A 21,826-nucleotide genomic window follows, 5' to 3' on the forward strand; every position below is an offset into this window, starting at 1 on the left:
TCCTTCTCCCGCCGACACAGCGGGCAAAATGAGTGCGCATGCTCCGGTGATTTGTGATTCAAGCGTGAATCGATTACGAATGCTCCACTTTAATCGCCAAATTCACACCGGTTACCACAATATTTTTTTTGTTGTTGTTGAGTAAGATATGTGATGGAGGAAGTTCGAAGGAACCTTTCCTGAAAGCGGCAACCTTATCTATTTTGATTTGGGCTTATCCCCGCGAAACGACAACAAACAATGGTAATTTTAAAAACGCCGCCATTTCGCCACGTAAGATTGCTCACTCGTGACGAGCATGCGCACTCATTTTGCCGCTGTGTCCCTCCCGCCTCCCTCCCGCCTGGAACGGGTAGCGCATGCGTAGTCTTCGACACCTAATCCAAGATGACGTCACATTCATGTCGGCCGCGGTCAAGTGTCCCTTCCTGTAAACGCAGAATAAAATCTTATCCCTTCATGTAAACACGGTATGAGTTCACAATGTCATACCGCTACGAAAATCGCACCAGTGCAAGTTTTCACATGTAAACACCCCCTTACTGACTTAATTACTTTCTTAACTTATTTAATTACTTACTGACTGACTCACTGACGACTGACTGAAATATTGAAACTTATTCTATATGTACTTCATTACTGCCTTTCCACTAACAAACGACAATGTGATTTCATTTTTGTACTAATTATCTAACTTATGCATACATCATATTCAGCTTATTACTGAACTTAGTCGCTAATTTATTACTTTGTTATTCAACAGGAGTCGAACTTATGACCTACCGATTACTTGCTCGGATTATTTACCACTGAGCTTCAAGACTGGGCCCAGTTGCTCGAAGCATGGTTAGCGCTAACCCGGGTTAAATACCATGACAACCTATAGGATTTAATACCTCTTAACCAATGGTTAGCGCTAACCATGCTTCGAGCAACTCATGCTTGAGCTACAAGGGAGCAAGGCCATCAATCTAGGTTCATGTGACAAACATCCTACATGCTGCTTGGATTTGAATATTAATGAGTGGTATATGTGAAAGAAATGTGATGTTATATTCTAAGCCATGGTGAAAATGTGATAGATGTATGCCTGTACCATTGACTGATCAAGTACATTTAACATTTGTTCGCCATGCTTAAAGTATAACATCACTTTTTTTTACATTCTTCCATTACAAAAAATATTTGTTCTGGTTGTACAAGAACAAAATAAAATAAAATTGTGCCAAGAATAAAATGGAACTACAACATACCTATTCACAAGATGACGAAATAAATTGAATCCGACAATTTTTTTTGTTCAAGCCTACTGGTGCTTTTCATTTCATTTGTTAGCCCTTCATCTGGGTAACATAAACTGGCCTCGCCATTGTCTTCTACACTCGCTCGACTGGAAAACCTAAATTCACTGCCAATCTTAGTATAGCTTCTGCTTTCGTGTCTGTATTTGTTAGGTTTGATATTACGTAATCTGCGAAAAACAAAGTTATTTTACGTTTGAAAATAAGAGTTTTTATTCTGTCATCATCTGCGGAGCCAAATCTGATTCTTGCGTGGCTGGCTGGGCGTTAATACCTTCTACTCTGGCACCATTCCCCATCGCTCTTGGACACATGGTAAACAGTACCTTCCGGTAGTGCTGGTGGTAGTTTTTGTTGCTCAGTCCGTAAATAAATGGATTGATGCAGGTGGTTAGGAAGGTCAGAAAGGAAGTGACTTGATGTGGCGGAGTATTAAGATTTGCTTTTCCTGCCACAGCCAGGAAAAAAATGATTTGGTTTGGGATATACAGAATGATTAATATAAAGCTTGCTGCAGCGACCATCCGTGTCATCTTTCCCCTCAGTTTGGCTCTACTCTCCGCTGACGCAACTGGAGACTTGTTGGTCTTTACAATCATGTGAATGTACAGACCAATCATGACGAGGCCAGGGAAAATCATCTTCAAGACAATTTGGGAGCCATACCAAAATACGTTTAAGAGGTATCCTGGCCCATCGTTCCCCAAATGTCTGTTACAGATCGTTTTGGAAGATGGAGTGTGAGCACTTGCTATTATGCTTTTAGACATGAGAAGAATTGACCACACCCAAGAGAACAAGATGTAGGCAAGGACTCTTCTTCGGCTGAAGACGTCGTTGTATCTGTGAGGCTTTACAACCGCACACCATCGCTCTGCCGTCAACACCAAAGTGATGTAAACCGAGAAAAAGATGAGTTGGAATATAATCACCCTGTTTGATATAAAACGGCAGAAGATTTCGCCCATGATTGGATTTGTTGGAAAAGGAAACGCCTTACCAAGAACATAAGATGGACTGATGATTACCATTGTGGCGGTCAGCACATCAGCTATAGCTAGGGTCAAGATCAGTATGTTGTACGACTTCTTTAACAGCCTTCTCTCCAGGGTGAACGTTAGAATTGTCAGTGTGTTTCCAAGGATTGCTGCCACGCAAATGATGATATAGCCTACTTGCATTGAGGGACTTTTTCCCGCTCCATGTGTATGGCTCAGGGGTGGAGCTGAAGACGTTATTACGCTTGACGAACTGTTCAAAGAGGAGGAATTCATTGTTCCTCTGTTTTGTAACTATTAAATTGCTCTTGTGCAGCTCTTTTCTAGGATTTGTTAAAATAACGTAACTCAAAGTAGTTCCGTTTGGTTTGTGCTTTCAGAGACACTTGTCGTTCGCAGGATAATATTTTCTTCCTTGCTAAAAAGCCATCACAAGACCATCATAGAAAAGAATATGAGAACAACTTCATCTTCATAACACTGCAATGACAAAGATAGCTATTAAAATCTGACCAAATCTGTGTTATTCTCGGTTACATATAAGGTAAAGAAGGTCTCTTGGCTCTTTCGGGCCCGTGTGTGCGTATACGTTTAACAATTTGATGTCAGGAAGGGTTCCGAACATTAACTGTGGTGAGAACATTGGTCCTCTATCACGTCCCAAGTTTGGATCGCCAACTCAGTGTCACGGATAAGGAAGTCAAATTTGTTATTGGTTTTTACCTAATCTCGTACCCAGATCTCACTGAAGATTTGGAAATGTGTTTTCTGACCGTGTGAGATCTGGGTACGAGATTGCATGGTTTTCACCTTGCTTGTAGGGTTTCTGTTCCGGTTGACCAATTTTACTCTCTTCTCGAATAAACCACGTTACCAAATTTCATTTCTATTATTAAAATGTAGAAGAATTATAATAAATACGTAACCTAAAATGAACGTGATTTCTATTTCACTTGGTCTTCCCCTAAAAATGTCATGGAAATGGTACAATGCAGTTATTGGCATTTCTAAAAAGCAACCTTTTATAGTGAAAACGTGTTCTGAGGACTTTGTTTCCATGAAAATGACAACACCGTAACTTTTTCATAGCCAAGTTAATTGTTTTCTCTGTCAAATGCTTGTATAAAGTACAAAATAATCCATGTAACTTTTTTTCTTTTTACTTTTCATCAGCTGTAATTATATTGTGAGAACATATGAAATTCAATGGTTCTGACTGCAATACATGGTTTTCAATAAACGATATATCTTTCTAATTATCTCACCTTAATTAAAAGAAACACTTGACAAACAAACAGCGAATGAAAACAGAGGTTTTCAAAAATGAAATCGTAATAGCGTCGCCTAATAGAAGTCAATGGAAAGTAAGGTTTTGGGTTGTTTTTAATCGTTTCTAAAAGGAATGGAAACCGGCATAAGTGTTGACGAAAATCTTGCGTTTTGAGAAATCTTTGGTTTCAAGTGAAAGGGATCGGAAGCTGTTATTTTGTGAAAGGGCCTTGATATGAGATGTGAATGGCATGACTAATGAATTGTACGTCATACTCCGTTTTGAGAAATCAACACATTTTGTTTTTAGAACAACGAGAGGAAAGGAAGCAACTCAATTCTTGAAAGGAAAAACTCGTGATCTGTTCTAGCGCATTTTGGAAACAAAAAAAGTACGAGAACTTAGGGTGAGAATTTATAACAAAACTTGACAATTATTATTATTTTTTGTTTGTTTTTTTCTGTTGACAGACAAACATTTTGGGGTTTTGAAATGACATTAAATTTGCGTGACATGATTTTTCAAATCGTTTTGATAGTCCGTACGAGGGCTATTTAAACATACATACATACACGTTTGTTCAAATTCATAAGAAGACATACAAATTTGAAAAGGGATTTCCGTGGTTATCGCTATATATCCAATACGTTTGGATCGTTTAGTTGGCTATGTAAGTCGGAGACTTAAAAGCGAGCCAATTCTTACTTTTGAAATTCTCGAGCTGCTGTCGGCTGTTGGCTTTTCGAAAATCCAAGATGGCCTCTTTTCGTAAGCCAGTTGTTTGCTTCTCTGGAACCGAAATAACAACAATAATAAAGTTTATTTACCCTCGGCAGTATTTATAACACAAGTGCTAGTGGGGCCTAGCATTATACTTCACAAAGAAATAACATAAACTGGCAGAAGGCAGACCAGCTGGCTTTTTACCTGCGCGGCCGAGTTGGCTGCCGAGAAACAACTCCAGCGAGCGGCCAGAGCGGGAATTGAACCCGCGACCTATGGATTTCAAATCTGGCACCCTAACCACTCGGTCACGCTGCCTTATAATTTTCAGCGTTACGAAACTCTGAGGTGTCACCAAAAGAAAACCTCAGCGAGCGCGGTGTCTCATTCTAATTAAACTTGTCTGTCGAGCAGATATTCCCCGAAACAAACTGTTGGGTGCCCTTGATCCTATCACTACAGCTTTTTTTGTGTGTTCTTTTGACGGGATGTTTCTGTCTTTTTCATCATATTTACAAACTTACCGTATCTCCTAGTATGAAAAAAGTCAGCTAACTCACGGCCCTTTGAAATTTCTGTGTTCCCACTGGCGGAGTTGCTGAGGTGACTCGCCCATTATAAAAATTGGGAAAAGCTTTTAAGCTTTTAGTCTTAAAAGATTAGTCCTCGAAACATTTGTATCAGCGAAAAAATAAATACCTATTCAGTGCTAGTGGAAGTTAAATGGGATGTAATGAGAGGAGTTTATGAACACTTTATTTCAAGACAAAAGTAACTGAAAATCGTTAGTAATCACCAAACGTAGCGAGAAAAGCGTGGGAATAGCTTCAATAACGACAGGTGCCAGCAAAAATGGAATATCATATTTGTGCACGCTTTTTGTTTTGATTTTATTTTTTAACATTTTTAGAGTTCCTATTTAAATCACTACTGTTTCGCGTTGTTATCTGCATGCAGAAGAATATGTACGCTTGATAAAATGTGTAATTTAAAGCGTTGCGTGAAGGCATATTATTAAACAATCTTCTTTGCGCTTACTTTTATAGTTGATTAATTAACTCGGACGATCAAAAGCGGCATTTTCTGCGTATAAAACATCGAAATGAATTTATTCTATTGCTACTGCTTTATAATTGGTTCCGTTTTAATTTCACTAAATCCAAAACATTACTTTTGAGTTTTCCGGCGAATCATGGTAGCTTGCGCGCGTAAAACATAACTGTTTTAGTTACTTAAAGGGGAAGTACCACGCGAATTTGGTGTCAGTTCAAAACCCAAAAATGTTTGTCTTTCAACAGAAACAAAAAATAATAATTGTCTAGTTTTGTTATAAATTATCACCCCCGAGTGAACAAAAACTATCGATTAGTGCCTCTGGCCAGAGACAGAGTAGAACGGAATGGATTGAAACTTGTAAAATGTTAGGCTAATGTTTTTCAAGTTCTCGCATTTTTGTTTCTAATGATGCGCTAGAACAGATCGAGAGATGTTCCTTTCAAGAAGTGAGTTAATTTCTTTCCTCTTGTTGTTCTAGGATTATTATGTAGCTAAGTGAAGGTCCTATTTCACCATTTTTAACAAAAGAGGTCAAAAACCCCATGACACTTCCCCTTTTACTAGCTAGGCAGAGCGCAAGCTCGGGGAATGAGTTCTTACGCGAGAATTTTGCTTAATCACGTTTCCTGATTTTACAATTTCAGTTACTTTTTATGATATATTGAGAAAGGAATGTTTTACTGGAAAATACACCATTCGTTAAATTCATACGAAACTAAATCCGGGAGCCGTGTGGCGTATTTTCCGTTTCTTCACTAGTGAGGATATCGACGACATCATCATTTTCCGCTTTTTCACGGTTGTTTATGCAAACAGTCGATGAAAGATGGCGATTGATAGATTTGTCTATGTATAAATATATGGGTCCACTTAGCTCAACGTACAATATATACTGCAGAGTTAATTCTGTGATATATCATTTGTGCTAACGGCACAACATTCGTTTGTACCCTTCACATTCACATTGCAGCAAATACCACCATAATCACCGACGACTTCCTCCCGTCTGGCCTTGTCAGCTCAGTCGGTAATTGGTGATCTAATCTGGAGGTCGTGGGTTAGATTCCCGCCGAGGTCAAACATATTTTCTTTGCCTCGTCCGGTTTCTAATTTCCTTACTATAGCTAATGCCCATACGCTGCAGACGGTAGGTCTCTGAGCCATCATTATATTTAAAAGTAGTTGATTTCTTATTTTGGACTTACTTTCACCCTATTGAAAGTTAACTCTAGCCACACAAAGTCTGAGACTTGTCTTATGACTCAGTATTTTTCGAGTGGCCGTTTGTTCCGTGGAGTAACATCTTACTTATGTCCCCCTTAGACTTGGTTTACCACAAATTTATTGTCCTTGATGATGAACTTATCATTGAAACGAAGCGACAGTGCTATGAGATCAAAATCACAAGGTTGTCAAATGTCCCGGCGAGGAGGCCAATGTAGAAAATGCCCGGGAGGAAAAGGCACTGCTGGAGTCGGCTGATGTAAAATTGTGATATTTTAAACTGTGAGTCACCTGTTGGAGGGAGGCGACTTCACTATGCGCTCACGGGCGAAAAGACAAAAACGCTATGCCTACGTAAGTAAAAAAAAAAAAAATGCTGAACCGATCATGATTGGTATTGTTTTTCAAGCTATATGGTTCTGCAATATTGTTAGAAAACTGAGAATTTATTGTCATGGAGTAAAGCTTGTTGTTGTTCAAGTTTTTTGCCTTTAGTTTTCTTTCTTTCATGGATGAATGTCACTAATATTGAGTTGATAAACAATGAAAGAATAAATGTTAGCGCAGCTAAGAAAATTAATGTGTATTTCTCAATAAGAACGAAAAAGCTACTTCAATTAGGGTTTGACTTTTATGGCTATATTTTTGGAAATTTGCCCAAGACAACCCCCTCAAGACATAGCAGTTACCTCAACCTCGGGGTCTTGGCCGCCGTCCGCCATTTTTAATGTTATTTGACCCTGAGTTTGGCATATAGCACATCCACATTAGCAAGCACGAGCAAGAAATACGAAAGTTAAGTTGTTTTCATGCCATTTTCGCAGAAGTTCTACCAAAATTGTAGACCAGGCACCGCACTGACGAGAAAGATCTCCTACTTTAGTAAACAAAACAGTTTACTTGCGAATACAATCTTTGCCTGATATCAAACCCGTAAGCAGACCATCTTGGCCGGTCCGCATAACAAAATTCGGAATTAAGGGGACCAATCAGAATAGTTCGTTTCATAATGGACAAGTTCAGCCGCAGATAATTTCAGTAAATCATACCGTTTAATAAATGCAGTAAGCAGCTTTTCGAATTCTCACAGCTGCTAGTTGTAGAGTATTCATTTACTTTCCGGAAACAATTTAATGGCTTTTAGAACAAGCTTTATAGAGATCATCGATTTCTTCAGGTTTTAACAACTTTCTTCAACGTTTTAGCGAGGACTTATGTTAATGATTCGCTCTAAATCGCCAAGCTAGTGCACTTAATGATACTAAATAACCTACCCAACAACAAAACTAATCCTTAGGTTATCTTCTCTTAAAGGAAATCAGTGCACATTTTAAGACGCGTTACGTTTCTCCTCTGAATAACTAGAAATCGGTAGATTAAACATATAACGCAAAACATACACGATTTGAGCATAGTTACTTTTTTCTTCAAGTAAATATACACCTAAGTTACCTCTCCTAAAACTCATATATACTTTCAAACATTTACAACAATTAATAAAGACCAATTGAATATTGTGCATTTTACTCTTCAAACCCCAGTCAGTTAAGTTAAAAACATGTATATATTATAAAACCACATTTTCCCATGCTTGTATTCATACAATAAACTAGACTACTTTCTTTCTAAGGAGAAATATTTTTCACAAACATTTTGTCACATTAAGAAATGCGGAACGTTGAATATAATTTCCATCTTTGACTTAAAGGTACAGCACTTTCGCCCGCAGGTGCGTTGGTGAAAGGAACTTTCTGTGGACTACATTATAATACAAAGATCGTGATTTACATATAAATATTTTATTTAGAGTTGCAGGGACTGTCATGATCTGTAGCATGAAATTTAACACGAAACGTTTTTTCTTGCGAGTCAGAAGGATCAATTTTCCGAAGAGATTATAAACTTTTGTGTTTGAAATCATCGATTAACTTACCGAAAAATGTACCAATGTGAAACAACCTAAGCTACGCCAAAAGACTTACACGGAATTGATGGACCGTTAAAAATCCGAAAAACTAAAATAAAAAGTCTCAAAAATTTCATGCTAAAGTATGGTATAGCATTATGACCCACAGTATAAAATATTACTGCACCAGGTTGATTATTTGCTGTTCAATGATGTAAAGTAATGAGCTCTACTACTCCTGCATCATCATCCTATATTCACACTCCTTCTAGCAGATCTTGCAGGGATACCTTGCAATGTGACTGACTAAGCCTGGGCGTTTGACCATACGTTATTGTGGTAATTGTGAAATGAAATTGTTTTCAAACAACTAAGACAAATAATTAAGTCTTTTTCGAGTCTCATTCATCATCATTAGCAAGTAAACAATAAGAATTATACAGCGAAAACAAACAAGTTAGAGTCTATTTTAAGATTGATAACCACTAGCTGCGATTACTCATGCGTCATTTTCTAAGCAGCGCTCGTTTTTAGGGATTTTTCTTTTTAAAATAGTCCAGAATAATTACTAATAAAGAATGAAGTTTTTAGGAAGCGTAGCTTGGGGGTACATGGTTGTGGGTGTGTTAGTGTCGGTTAGTACGTGATGCCTGTTGAACGTCCCTCGGTCGGATCTTTCCGTTCGTTTTACACAACAAAAACTGACGTAAAAATATCACACCCACAATTTACAAATTGGTAAGGAATATTACAAATCCCAAAACAAAGGCTGCTACAGCGTGAAGCAAGCTAGGAGGTCAGTCAAAACCACAGGATAAAGAAACACAACAAAACACACTGATTAAAGTAATTTGCATGTTCCCATCGCAGGATTTTCAAATTTGTAGTCAGCCTGCAGAAGTTCGAAACTAGCAAAACTCATAAAGTTGTAAAATGAAAAGTGACCCCAAAAGTTGCTTCCAAATAGCCAAGTTCATTTAAACGGCCTTGCAATTCCAAGTTAAGATGAAAGGTTTAAAGGGTTTTCGCCCTACTGTTCTGAGGAAACAGGGCGCGAATTACGATTTTTAAATTAAATAATTATCGCAAAAACTCGATTTTAGATCTGAAAACTCAACATATCTGGAAAACGAATTTATGTAATACATCTGAGGACACGTTAGTCGTATAAGCTGGAAAGTGGGAATTGTGTAAGCCAAGAAAATACACAATCAGTTTTTAGGGATGATTCGGAAATTAATTTAGTTTGACGGAAATGAGTCAATATCTGTGTAGTCTCCATACAAACACTGTAGTTCGCGTGATGTTTGCTAAGTTTTCAAAAAGGCTGATATAACGACGAGAATGAAAGTAATACCAGAGATTGAAAGAGTCAAGGCTATCAGATTATAAATGCCGAATAAGTCTTAAATTGGCTGAAGAATACTCCAATTCGTGTGGTTTCTCACTCGCAATGACAAACGCCATGTGGTAACCAGTAGGATACGCCTAACGCCATGAAACTTGCTAATCTCAAAATCCTCTAGGAAGTAAGTTCTGAGAGCTTACGTGAGTCCATATTTAGCTTGTTTTTCTTTTTAAATACCCGGAAAGAAAACTATATGTTACACATCACGTCCTTCCCGGCCTCTCCAAGGTCGGCTTGGAAATATGAGACAAAAGCCCAAACCGCAGCCTTTATAACAGATTTCCTTTCACGTGTTGGCTTCCTCGGAACACAATGTCCTTTATCGACGATGATAAATATGAATTTGTCTCTTTTAAATTCTCTAAAGTGTTTTTTCTTTGATGTTTAGAAAGTTCTCCCCACATATTTTTGTACATGTCAATAAGATTTCGTATCTTGATTACCTGCGGTGACATAAGTAGCGCCTTTTTTCGGCTTTTGGCTTCCTCCAAAGTGGCTTTCTATTTCTTTCTCATATATCTTTTTCAAGTGAATGCTCAACGTTTTGGCATTTGTTCTTGGATAAAGAATCCTTTGTACGTGTGAGAAGGGAATGTACCCCACCAAGGGCCCATGCAACGTTAGCAAGGTGCGCCGCCTCAAACACTTGCGCACCAACTCATGTCAGCGTGAAATTCCCTCTTGTTTCAAGTGTCTTCTTCATCGTCATCATCATTATCATCCTCTCTAGCTCTTCTCGCCTGGTTACATAACACAATGTCACAATATTGCCAGACAGGCCTCTTTAGTGTCGTGTAGCACCACGGACGCGCGCGTCGTCCACGCGGATTTCTACAATAATTGTGTTTACCGATTCCTTCCCTCCCTGGATTTCGCAGTTTTCTTTCCTCGGGCTCATGTGGCCATCTCTCATTCCATGGTTGACAAGTGACACCTTTCTCTGTATAGTTCAATGTCCCTCGGTACTCTCGCCCATCTCCAGATGAGCTGTTGTGACAAATTCCTGTGAAAAATAGAGGGAAAATGTCGAATGAGGAACACGGTAAAACAAGGCAAGAGTTATTGTCAAATCGGACCAAAATGTTCAAAATCTTAACTGAAACAGATCAAAAATCGTGTCCTTTAGAGAGGTACGTAACACTGAAGGTAAGGAAAAAAGTCAACCGGTAAAATCCTCATCACATAAAAATCTCAACCAGTTGTGTGTATTTCAGGTTACAATGCTTCCAACATCACAGGTCTCAAAGTTGATAAATGACGAAAGATTAAATAACTTCAACCTCAATAGGCCCAAACTTGATTAGAGAGTAGGACAATTATAGCTTAGCTCTGTTTGAAAAACAACGATAAGTATCCATCGCTGTTGTAAGGTACATGTTGCAGGTACCGTATCCAGGATTTTTGGAAGAAGTATTGAGGTTGTAGGTCTGCGCATTCCTCTATGGGGTGTGAGGCATACTCCAGAAGAAACGTATTTAAAAGTCGGGGGTGAAAGCCCCTCAGCCTTCGCTCTCTCTCGATCCGCTCCTACACTGAAGCAGATAAGCAGGGGAAAGAAATAAATAGCAACGAATAACACTGTCTACAAGATGTTGATTAACTTTTTAACTGAAATACAGGCGAGATGAGCGGCTCAAACTCGAACTGACATTGACAGGCCGACCATACTAATATAATAAAGTGATCTTACAGCCAGCCATAACCGTTTCGCTAGCTCAACTTACTTGATTCCTCTGAAGGTATTTTATTGCAATTGTACATGGCATGAACTTGTGCGACATCAATCCACGACAGCCCCTTCCGCTGACCAATCTTGGCGCCGATACTTCTCCCTCTTTTCCGAATTTTGATTGTTGCTTTACCGTTTTTGCTGAAGAACTTTGTTCCATAATGCATGATAGAGAAGTAGTCATATTCGTAGTTCATAGAATCCATCACCTTTCTGGGCATCTTATCTGAAGAAAAAAAAAAAGAAATTCCAAACCATTTCACGATGATGCCATTTACGATTTTGCGATTTTGCCATTTACTGTTTCACTCAGTCCTAAAGTTGTTCAAAGTGTTCAGTTCAACGAGAATTGGACGTTTGGACAAGCACATAAACAAAATTCCTTCGAATTCTTACATTGGCATAAAAAGAAGCTTGTCTGAAATACTTGCCGGCAACGTCCAATCCGTTATGCAACAAGTTCAAGAAGAACTATAAAAAGATACCCCACTAAAGAGAGTATCTTTATTCAGAATAATCAGTTAGAGAACAGTTTCTTGAAGTAGTACCGATACTTCTTCAAGGCAACATTCTCTTTAAGTGTTTCTTTGCTTCATTCGATTAACCGAGTGACTGACTGACTGACTGACTGACTGACTGACTGACTGACTAACTGATTGACTGACTGGCTCACTGACTGGCCGACTGACTGACTGACTGACTGCTTACTTGCACAGTAACACCAAACGCTTTGTTGTGTTTATTATCATTATTTATAACTTCAGGGTTTGAAAATACATGATTCTTTGAGGAAAACTGCAAGGTTACGAGGTTGAATCTTTTTTTGGCCTGAACTTAGGAAACAAAGCATGGACTTACTGAACTGATCCATCGCATTCGTCTGGATGTTTTCCTTTTGTATCCGAATGTAATGATCGCGATCTTGTCTGCTCTGTTCGTGCCAGAATCCGACAGCATGCCCAATCTCATGGATAATGGTGCCCATGAACTCACAGCCAGGACCGATTGACACTTTCTGTTCCCCTCGTGCACGGCCAACGTAAGACCAACATCTACGAAACAGTTAAGATCAGCGAAATGGTTAACAGTTTTACGTTGTATAAACATCGAAATATATGTTTTTAAAAGCAATTAGTACCGCATAACAGTACTCCTTGGCCGCTTTCCTCTGAATGGCCGCCACATACCTTACGGGATTTCATCTTTGCACTAAAAACTTAGAATCCCTTTGTACAACCTAATACACAGTACTAACTGCTTAGTCTTTTAATGAATGCCACACTTTAGGATATTGTTCGCAGACTCAAAAGTTGAAATCACATTTACTGACCCTAGATTTTGTGAAAAAACCCTGCTAATAAAGCAACACTAACTACTTCTGGTCAGCACAGAAGTGTTGAAACACTGTGCAAATTTCTTCTTTTCGTCCATTTCAGTGGAGGCTAATTTACCAGCACAGTAGGTGGTTTTTCTTTTTCTTAACAGAAACTCTTTTTCTGGATTTGTGCCACTTGCTGTAGAATTTATCTTCCCATTTGTAAAAGTAGGTGAACTGACTTTTGTTCATTGCAATATGTTATCTTTATCGTGAAGCTGCTTTTGTTAAGACAACATTTCTTACAATGATGCCTTCAAAAGCATTCATTAGCCCGCATGAAAAAACTAAATTGAATAATAATAAGACGAAATCATTGCATCCAAAGAATTAAGATTCCTAGCAAGTCCTTCAACTGAAGAACGTTCTATGATTTCTCTACATTAAACAACTGTATCAACTGTAGGTTTTTTTCCTTCAAACTTCTTGGTAACCAACGAATGGGGATGGGATTGTGGAATGTCCGGCAGACGCATGTAGGACCATGTACTGTAGTGATCAAGACGGAAAACTATTTAATGAAAGTGAGGAACATTAAAAAAAGACTTGTTTGTTGAGGTGAACAAAATTAATCAGTTCTGCTGCTTGATATTGCGAAAACATTAAATATAAATTGTTAAAACACTTAGCGAGACTGTCAAACATGGATTTAATGACGTACATGACAGTCATCTCACAGTCCAGACGCATGTATTGTAGTAATCACGACGAAAACTATTTAATGAAAGCAAAGAACATTGAAGATTCTTGTTTGTTGAGGTGAACAAACCTCATCAGTTCTGTTGCCTGATATTGCGAAAACATGTTATAAATTATTAAAACACTTAGGGAGGCTGTCAAACATAAATTTAATGGCATAAATGACAGTCATTTAACAAAGACTGAGTTTGAAAGTTATGAAAGATTTTGCTAGCGGAAGACATCTAGACTGTTCTCAGTGCTCATCGATGCGTTAAAAAGACAAAAATATTCACAAAACGGACTCCTGCTATCAAACGTGCAACGACCCATTTTTTCGACGTACGAAATAATTGACGAGACAGTTTAGCTAGCTGCTGCCTCCACGTGGAAACTGACAATTACTCGACGTGCCCACCAGACAGGCGTGAACCACAACGGCCTTTCAAGGTCAATGATTGGTTCCGCAGATATTTTAAGGAAGTAGGGCACCTAGATGTTTACAAAGTAACATGGCAAGAGCGACGTTTTAACTTAGAAGTTACATGTTTTTACGATTGTCGGTATTTTATTAACATATGATGACTAACGTGAAGGTTTTATTGGTGTAAGAATGCGGAAGAGAGCAAAGGAAGTGGTTAGCATTTTACCTTATGTATGTACTGATATAAACTGGCGACCGAAACAATTAACGCTAATGGAGAAAAGGACGTTTTTCAAAGTGTAAATTGCCTTCACTTCTTACTCATTTTCAATTACCGGTAGCCATCGTTTTAAAGTCTGTCATCGAAATGTTGGTAAAGCCCTTCTCATAACGTGTTGAAAAGAGGGAAAGCTTATGAACACCTACTGCTGGCAGCGATAAGGTTTCCAAAAATCTTCGCTGGCTTAATAAAAAATTCTACGAAACGTTTTAAAAGCGGATGCATTTCTTTGGTCGGCATAAACAGCCGCTTGATACTCACAAGGTAATTTTAAGTCCTGATAAAACTTTTCATTATTATTGACATTTGTAAACAATAGAAAAACTGTCAAATGTTTATTTGTAGTTAATTCCACACCCTTTCAGCAAATCACGGCCGTCCGCCATTCAAACTCGGTTTTATCGCCTCGGCAATTAATCAAACCATTTCTTTATCTTGCTGTCTCTTCTGATGTTCGGCTATTGTAAGTTGCTATTCATGTTTTCTTTTTTCTGTTTGCTTTGAAAGCAAGAAGGAAAACTAAAATAACACTCTAATCAATACTTTTCCGGTGTGTGCATCTCTTTGCCAGTTACCACGCTTATTGCTGACCACACTTGAATGACTTAATTAACGATATAAATGTCATCGAGTTTCCGGCTTCTCTTCGTTCTTTTCTTGTCATTAAGAAGAAGCGTTAATGACTTCGCAAATTAGAGTGCTAAAACCATTGAAAAAAAAATCCAGCTTTTTGTGTGGTCCGTTTGTCGATAATTTGTTTTGCGAACAGATAGGTAAGTTAACAAAATTTTACAACCGACAATGTGTGTAAATGGAGCTCAATATTGAAACAAAACGAGTCTAAAAGTTACTCAAAACGTCGTTGCGGTTAAAATTGGATCACTTCCTCGGAGTCGCGGCTTTTACAATACCCTTTTATTTCATAATACTTAGTAAATAGCTGCTTGCGTGTGATTCCTATTGTGCAGGTATTTAGAGCAACCGGAAAGCGAGTTATACTTCATGAATATTTCAGTCAAAGTTAGATGCACTAATAATCCTTACCCAAGTTCGTCAACAAAGCGAATATAATCTACATCGCTGTCTCTTTTGTGCCGGAAATGCAGACATGTCTTTCTCTTCCAGTGTCTCAAGGCTTTCCTAATTTCCTTCTTCGTCTTCGAAGCTGCAAGATAAAAGAGTAATAAAGAGAAGCTACAACACATTATATTGAGTAGTCTTATATCGCAATTAAATTAAAATTGACGGCAATGGGGCCATTGTTGATAGAGAAGAATACAGCATCAATTACAGTTCGCCTTAGCTCCGCCTTCGTGCATACATACACTCTATGAGATTGGAAACTGTGTGCTCTGCAACGGGCTCGTAGTCAGCTTGCCGACTCTTTATTGCTTAAAATATTCAATGTCAGCACAAACTGCGTTGAAAATTAAGCAGCACAATGACAAGGCATTGTTTAAACTTTAACCTTCTCTACTTGGACATCCTAATGACTACATTACGTCGTGTGATTAATTGCTCAAGCCACATATATCCACTACACATATTTACAAAGAAATGTATTTTGAGTCTTTTGGATAGCAAAGCTAGAACCTTCTTGTGCTTATTCCGAAGCTTACTGCATTGTTTTTGTTCCTAACATACCCAATTTCGACAACAGAGAGTCTTTAAGGCAATTAAGTACTAAGAGTCACTTAAACGAACCCCGTAATTTACGGTATAACATTCCCATAAGTCTTTTGTACATAAATTGGCGCGTGGGTTGAGGTAGTCCAGTCAACTCTTGGAGTGTAGTAAAATACAACTATAATACTGCATCCCCATTCGCTCTGAGGCTTGAGGTTTATTTGCGGTGGATTAAAACATTTCATTTACACTAAAAATCCTAATAACAGGGCAAAATTGTTTTTTTTAGGATACTGACACTTCACTCGGATTGTTGTTTACTACCAACTGAGAAGCCGAGCGTTACTTTTCTTTCTTCAAGAGTCTTTCCCCCGCGAACTATTTCTACGAGTTCTTCGAGTCTGAATTTTGTTTCAGCGATGACTTACGTAGCCGCGATCAGACTGAAATATTTTAGCTTACCTAAGTCTCTGTCTACAACATATGGAATCTCTCCGTTGGGCCATCGAGAGGTTTCTAATTTTTTAACGGCTCGCTTTCTTCGGACATGACCTCCTTGGATGAGAAGGCGTGTTCTATAGTCTAAAACGATGTCTCCTTGGTAAAGGATCCTTCCATCAAACGCCACTTCACCTGCAAAGATGTCCATTTGATACATGTTACAAGGTTAATTACTACTGGCTCAGATCCTGCTCTTTTTCAAAAGCCGTCAAGTTGCTCGCAAGCTGTTCCACAGCTATGACACGGTCTGTGTGTGATTTACGTTTGCGGTTACTGATGGAAGGCGACAAGCGGCAAATCAAAGGTTTTTCTGCAAGTACGGCGATACAAACACACTGACTCAAAAGAGGACAGAAGCCGTGCACACCTTTATGGCTAATCAAGTCTTGGTTCACTTCCCAGGGCTCCGGTGGCTCGGAGCTACCAGAGATGGTTCTCTCGTCTTCGTAGAAAGCGACATTGGCAGCAGAAGTTTTCTTTTTGTCCTCGAGGAGAACAGGAAGGGCGGAAAGGTATACAACATGAACGAACATAAAACCAAGGCCGATTCGATGAACTAACATGGCTCCTATGCCTCTCGTTAGCATATGGTACGCGTTCAAATCAATGAGAAAGGTTTGCGCCGGATTCAAGATTTAGTTTGCGTAGTGGCGTCACAGGCATTCCATTTAAATAGCCTCTATATATGAATCGGATGATGTGGGCGGTATTACTAGCAAATAGTTCTAACACCAATGTCAGTCATTCAAGCTGCGACTTACAAACAACCTAATTTGACAGTCAATTACACTTTACACTCCGCTCCGCTGGTGTTGGCCAACACGGCCGGGATTCGTGCCGTAGTTTTGGGCGTAGCGCTCCGTGTTGCTTCAGTTGACATCACCGATGAGCAAATTTGAAAAAAGCTCCGGAAACGTTGAATTGAGGTCCTGAGCTTGAAAAGATTTTTTGGCATGCGATGGAAGTGATTTAACTAATTTCCTTGTGGGATTATGAAAAAAGCCGATAACGTCCCGCGGCGCTAAACATTGGCCGGGGAAGGCATTATTACTGCATAATACCAGCCGTGTGAATCTCTTGTTTTGCCAGCACGGTTCATTCTCCTGTGAGAGCAAAGCGGTTAGGATGCATTCGCATCGGTTTTGCCCTCGTTAGCCGCACTAGGGTTTAAGCACAACCGCAAACGGACGTACGAGTGTATAGACACGGAACAATCTGGGAAATATCAAAAGCGCTTTATCGGCTCCCTTAAGGGCTAAACGAGAGCGATTTCATCAAAGCTAAAAGTGAGCTGATTTGTATAGCATTTGCTGTGACTAACAGAGTGTGGCGAGTAAGTGAGTGCAGCAGTGCTGACACAATAGCAGTAATTTTAAGATGACCTCGGTGTTTATACACTGTAGTGACAGTTGGACGACTAATAAAACACGCAAACCAATGGGCATTGTCAACAGCAATTACAGTTTATCTACGCTTGTATCGCTCCACCGTTCGACAAATTTGCGTCACTTTTGTCGTTCGAATTCCCGAGGGAAACTTAAATTAAACTCGGCAAATGAAAATTGAAGATAACGTGATAGCTCACACGTGGTTTTTTTTAATTCCTAATTTTCACGCTGTTAACTTCTGGAAGCCCCCCGTGTTAAGTAACTTGTCAGTGTCACCCTCAAACGTTCGCCAAGCGAGCCAGACTTTGTACTGTCTCACGAAACTTCTTCGCCGTGTTTTGAAAGCACGTTAGCCAGATTCTGGCTACGGATTTTCACAGCTTTAGAAGGTCTGATTTACATTAACGTGTCAGAGGAATGTAGATGCTAGCACTTTGTTGATTGTTCTTCTTCGAGCGGGAAGTTTAGGTGCGAAATATTGTTTTGGTTAACAATAGTCACGTAGACTCGTTTCAGATTTAAAAGGGTTGCGATATTAAGCTCGTTAGCTTCAGAGAACAACGCACATGGCCACGACATCTTATCTACTGATGATTTATGGGAGATAATAAGTGGTTTTGTTGTGTGGTCTTCAAGTTCGTACTGATTGGCTTAAGTATGTGATAAATTGCTAAAGTGTTGAGGTCCTGCTAATGGACGTGTAATCGCCCTCGGTTTAGGAGATGAGCTAAATGTTTTTCAGCTTGTTCTGCTTCGCGGTAATAATTGTAATTTTCTTTCTGTTAAACATACAGATATGAAACTGTCGTTTGGTGCGCTGAGAAGATATAATTTAGATTCGATTAGAAACCGATTAAATCTCGCCATACTTTTCATAAATCATTTACGAGTCACACGCCACTTAAGAAATATTTTCAAATGGAAAAGGAATTTCCAGTTAATGAAAGCGGGTCACGGAAGTCCAAAATCCTTCAAATAAGATGCTTTCACAGTTTTCTTCGCATTACAGGATTTTAGAGACCCAGCATCCTGTATCTACCCTCACAGAAATCGTCTACAAAATGCCTTCTGAACTTGAAATATCTGGATCGTTTTAATTAACATTGCGTTATTGTCATTGTTTTTCGAAATAGCTTACTTTGTAAAAGTAGCAATAAATTTAAATTGAACCTGCGTTCATAAGGTTTTGCGTGTTTAATAGCAGAGGTTCAACAGAGAGTCGGTGGGACATCTTAGAGCCGGATGGCTTGGATTTTAAGCTATTGCAGAGCACAGATCTGTAATGATAAAGCTCTTGTCATAACATATGGCAAGTTGGTCTAGAGAACCTTTGTATGTTTAACTACCGTAGCTCGTAATTATCATGTCAGAAAAGTATATTTTTGGTGGATTAGCCCCATAGGCGCTTTGCAGGGATTTCTTTTGTAAATCAATTATTGATCTATAAATGTCACCTAATGGAATGCATGCCCTTTGTTTACGTTGTGCTAGGTGAATTCGTATTAGATTGGATCTCTGTAGAAGCTTCGAGCACCTTCTTTCTTTGTGACGAAGCTTGGACAGGGGGAGAAAACACGGTCTGTCATCGTTGCAGTAAAGTCGACAAAAAGGAAAAAAAATTTCTCTCTGGGGTGATATAGTTTACTATTTCGCGAACTTCATGCTGAGTATTAAATGTTAGTATATCGGTATAATCGTAGGAGAGTTTAAGACAAAGGGATGTGTTCCGTTTTCAGATAACAAAAGAAATTGTAAAAGCTGTGTGGTGCCTATCGATTTTCTATTGTTCTACCCGCACATTAAGGGAGTGTCCTAAACAGTCTTTCTGGGACGCGCGCAGGATTAGAAGAATGCACGTTGCACGGCTCAAATAGCCTATGCACACACAACCGCCATCTTCTCAGGAGAGCGAGTGACTATTCACAGGCTAGGACCAGACTTGAACCAAAATAAATGAGTCGGGGATACGGGGTTAGAAGTAACAGCAGTGGGTCTGTTCCCCCGTCAACAAATATAAAATTTCCTGCATCCACGGATCGAAATAGTTCCAATTTTCAAAACGTTCTCGTTTTCCTTGTAAACATCACCTAAATACTCGATTTATCGATGTAGGTAACAAAACTGGCTTGTTATATATGATACAAAGTCACCCGCTACACCATCGCACATTCACGAAGAGCTTTCACCTAATTATAATTAAGCTTTTGAACGTGACCTTGCCTTTCATTACTTTGTACATTTATGTGTGGAGGCGGTAATGTGGGCGTTCCGATTATGTCACTAGCAGGGCCTTAGTCCATTGCAGCGATGGAACCAGACCTGCGAGTAAGGTGTGTGTGGGGGAGTCAAAATGGTTCTAGTTTTCGAACGACAGGGACTTATTTTTTTAAACAAAGCCTTGGGGAAAGGAGTGGGTCCTTGATCGATCCGCCATTGCATTACAATCCGGCGTCGTAAACATATCGTTGTAAACTGTAATGCTGGGTTATTGTTACTTGTATACAGTCACCCTGACCAACAAACTTGATTCTTTCTAGATTTAGTATCGAAAGAAATTGATTTATAATAAATATTCATGTACTGTGAGGTGATTCATTTCACCCCGTAGGGGGTAGGCATATCAGGCCCGAAATGGCCTACTGGTTCCTACTGCGCAGGTTTGTTCTTTGTATGAGTTTCACAGACACCGTAAGACTAAGTGAAGAGGTATAATCCAAGATAATTCAACAAAAACCATTCATCTGGGTCACAAAGTTTAATATCATAAGATGTTGAGTGTTATTAGATTATCTGCCTAAAATTCTTAACATTTTTACACTAAGAGTATTATGTGTTTGCATTCCGCTCGCTTTTGTGCACTGCTGCACTGCCGCGTCACACTGAGAAGTGATCAGCTACAATCTCTGGTTGAGGTGTATTAGGAAACATTTGTAAGGCAAATGCAAGCCAGCAAGAAAAGCAACATGATCTCATGCAGTCAATCCCATGAAAAGGAAATTGCGCAATGGAGGAGTCAGAGCTCGATGAAAAAAGGGATAATAAAAAGTGAAAATTCAGTATTTGCACAGTAGGGTACTAGTGGCTTTTAGTTTGCTCCTAATCAGCGAGTGTAAAAGAGAAAGTCAAATGCAAAGGCACGTATGATTTCTATCACCCAAAAAGTGAATTACAAACGGTGTTTGTACGGTAAAATAAGAGTTACGGAGATGCGAGACAACTGATTCCTAGTAAGTTCTTAACTCCTCATCAGAAAGTTTGTTATTAAACCGATAAACCGAACTCGACAGTAACAAATTATCTCTCTGTACTTACCTATCTGTGTAAGTAGAAGAGAGTTAACAGTCATGGTTATAATATGAAGCCATCAAAGTTGACTAACAATTCACTGATATCATTTTCTTTTTAGTCACACTGGAGACGCCTCAGACACTTCCGAGCCTTCCCGGCTGGAGTGAGGACGCTTTAGGCAGCATAACTTGTCTAATTCTATATCCGTTTACTTATCCGACCGCCGTAGCTGAACATATATTATTAGTAACCGAGTTAAGAGTTTTCAAATATTTCCCTGAGAGGGCTCATCTCAGACTAGTTATCCGACTTACAAGAATAGCTTCTCTCAGGCTAATGTAATCTGGGTTATTTACACCCAGAGTTTTTATTCCAAACTTTGTCTTACATATGTTTCCTTTCTCTTATGCTCTGTTCTGTTGTAGTTTTTCTGCCTTTTCCACACATCCCAATTAAAATGCAAATTAGATAAACTGTGTATATACATCATGTCTTGATCTCGTCGTGGTACTCCCGTCTTTAGCTGGAGCTTACACTAGCTAAACTGTGGATTTGATTTAGTAAAATAAAGCGTACGATTTAGTTTGCCGCCGTGTATTCCCGCGATTTATTTCAGTTTGCATGCGGCCTTTTGACTTGTTAATTCCCTCC

The 21,826-nt window shown here is 39.1% G+C and overlaps 2 protein-coding genes across 2 annotated transcripts; both read right to left on the reverse strand.

The window, feature by feature from the left end:
• Nucleotides 1-979: 979 nt before the first annotated feature.
• On the reverse strand, nt 980-2,675 carry LOC146466532 (somatostatin receptor type 5-like). The gene has a single exon (XM_085127323.1). The coding sequence runs from the start codon at nt 2,573-2,575 to the stop codon at nt 1,514-1,516; it is 1,062 nt and encodes a 353-aa protein (XP_084983449.1). The 5' UTR covers nt 2,576-2,675; the 3' UTR covers nt 980-1,513.
• A 7,750-nt stretch (nt 2,676-10,425) lies between these two features.
• On the reverse strand, nt 10,426-17,198 carry LOC146466533 (zinc metalloproteinase nas-4-like). The gene is made up of 6 exons (XM_085127307.1): nt 16,867-17,198; nt 16,461-16,631; nt 15,417-15,537; nt 12,474-12,667; nt 11,611-11,841; nt 10,426-10,889 (listed from the first exon to the last, which is right to left on the reverse strand). Exons 1-6 carry the CDS (start codon nt 17,084-17,086, stop codon nt 10,573-10,575), a joined length of 1,254 nt encoding a protein of 417 aa, XP_084983433.1. The 5' UTR covers nt 17,087-17,198; the 3' UTR covers nt 10,426-10,572.
• Between the last annotated feature and the right edge of the window lie 4,628 nt (nt 17,199-21,826).

Source organism: Pavona decussata, unplaced genomic scaffold (assembly GCF_977016875.1).
Source record: "Pavona decussata unplaced genomic scaffold, jaPavDecu1.1 SCAFFOLD_143, whole genome shotgun sequence".
Taxonomy (NCBI): Eukaryota; Metazoa; Cnidaria; class Anthozoa; order Scleractinia; family Agariciidae; genus Pavona; species Pavona decussata.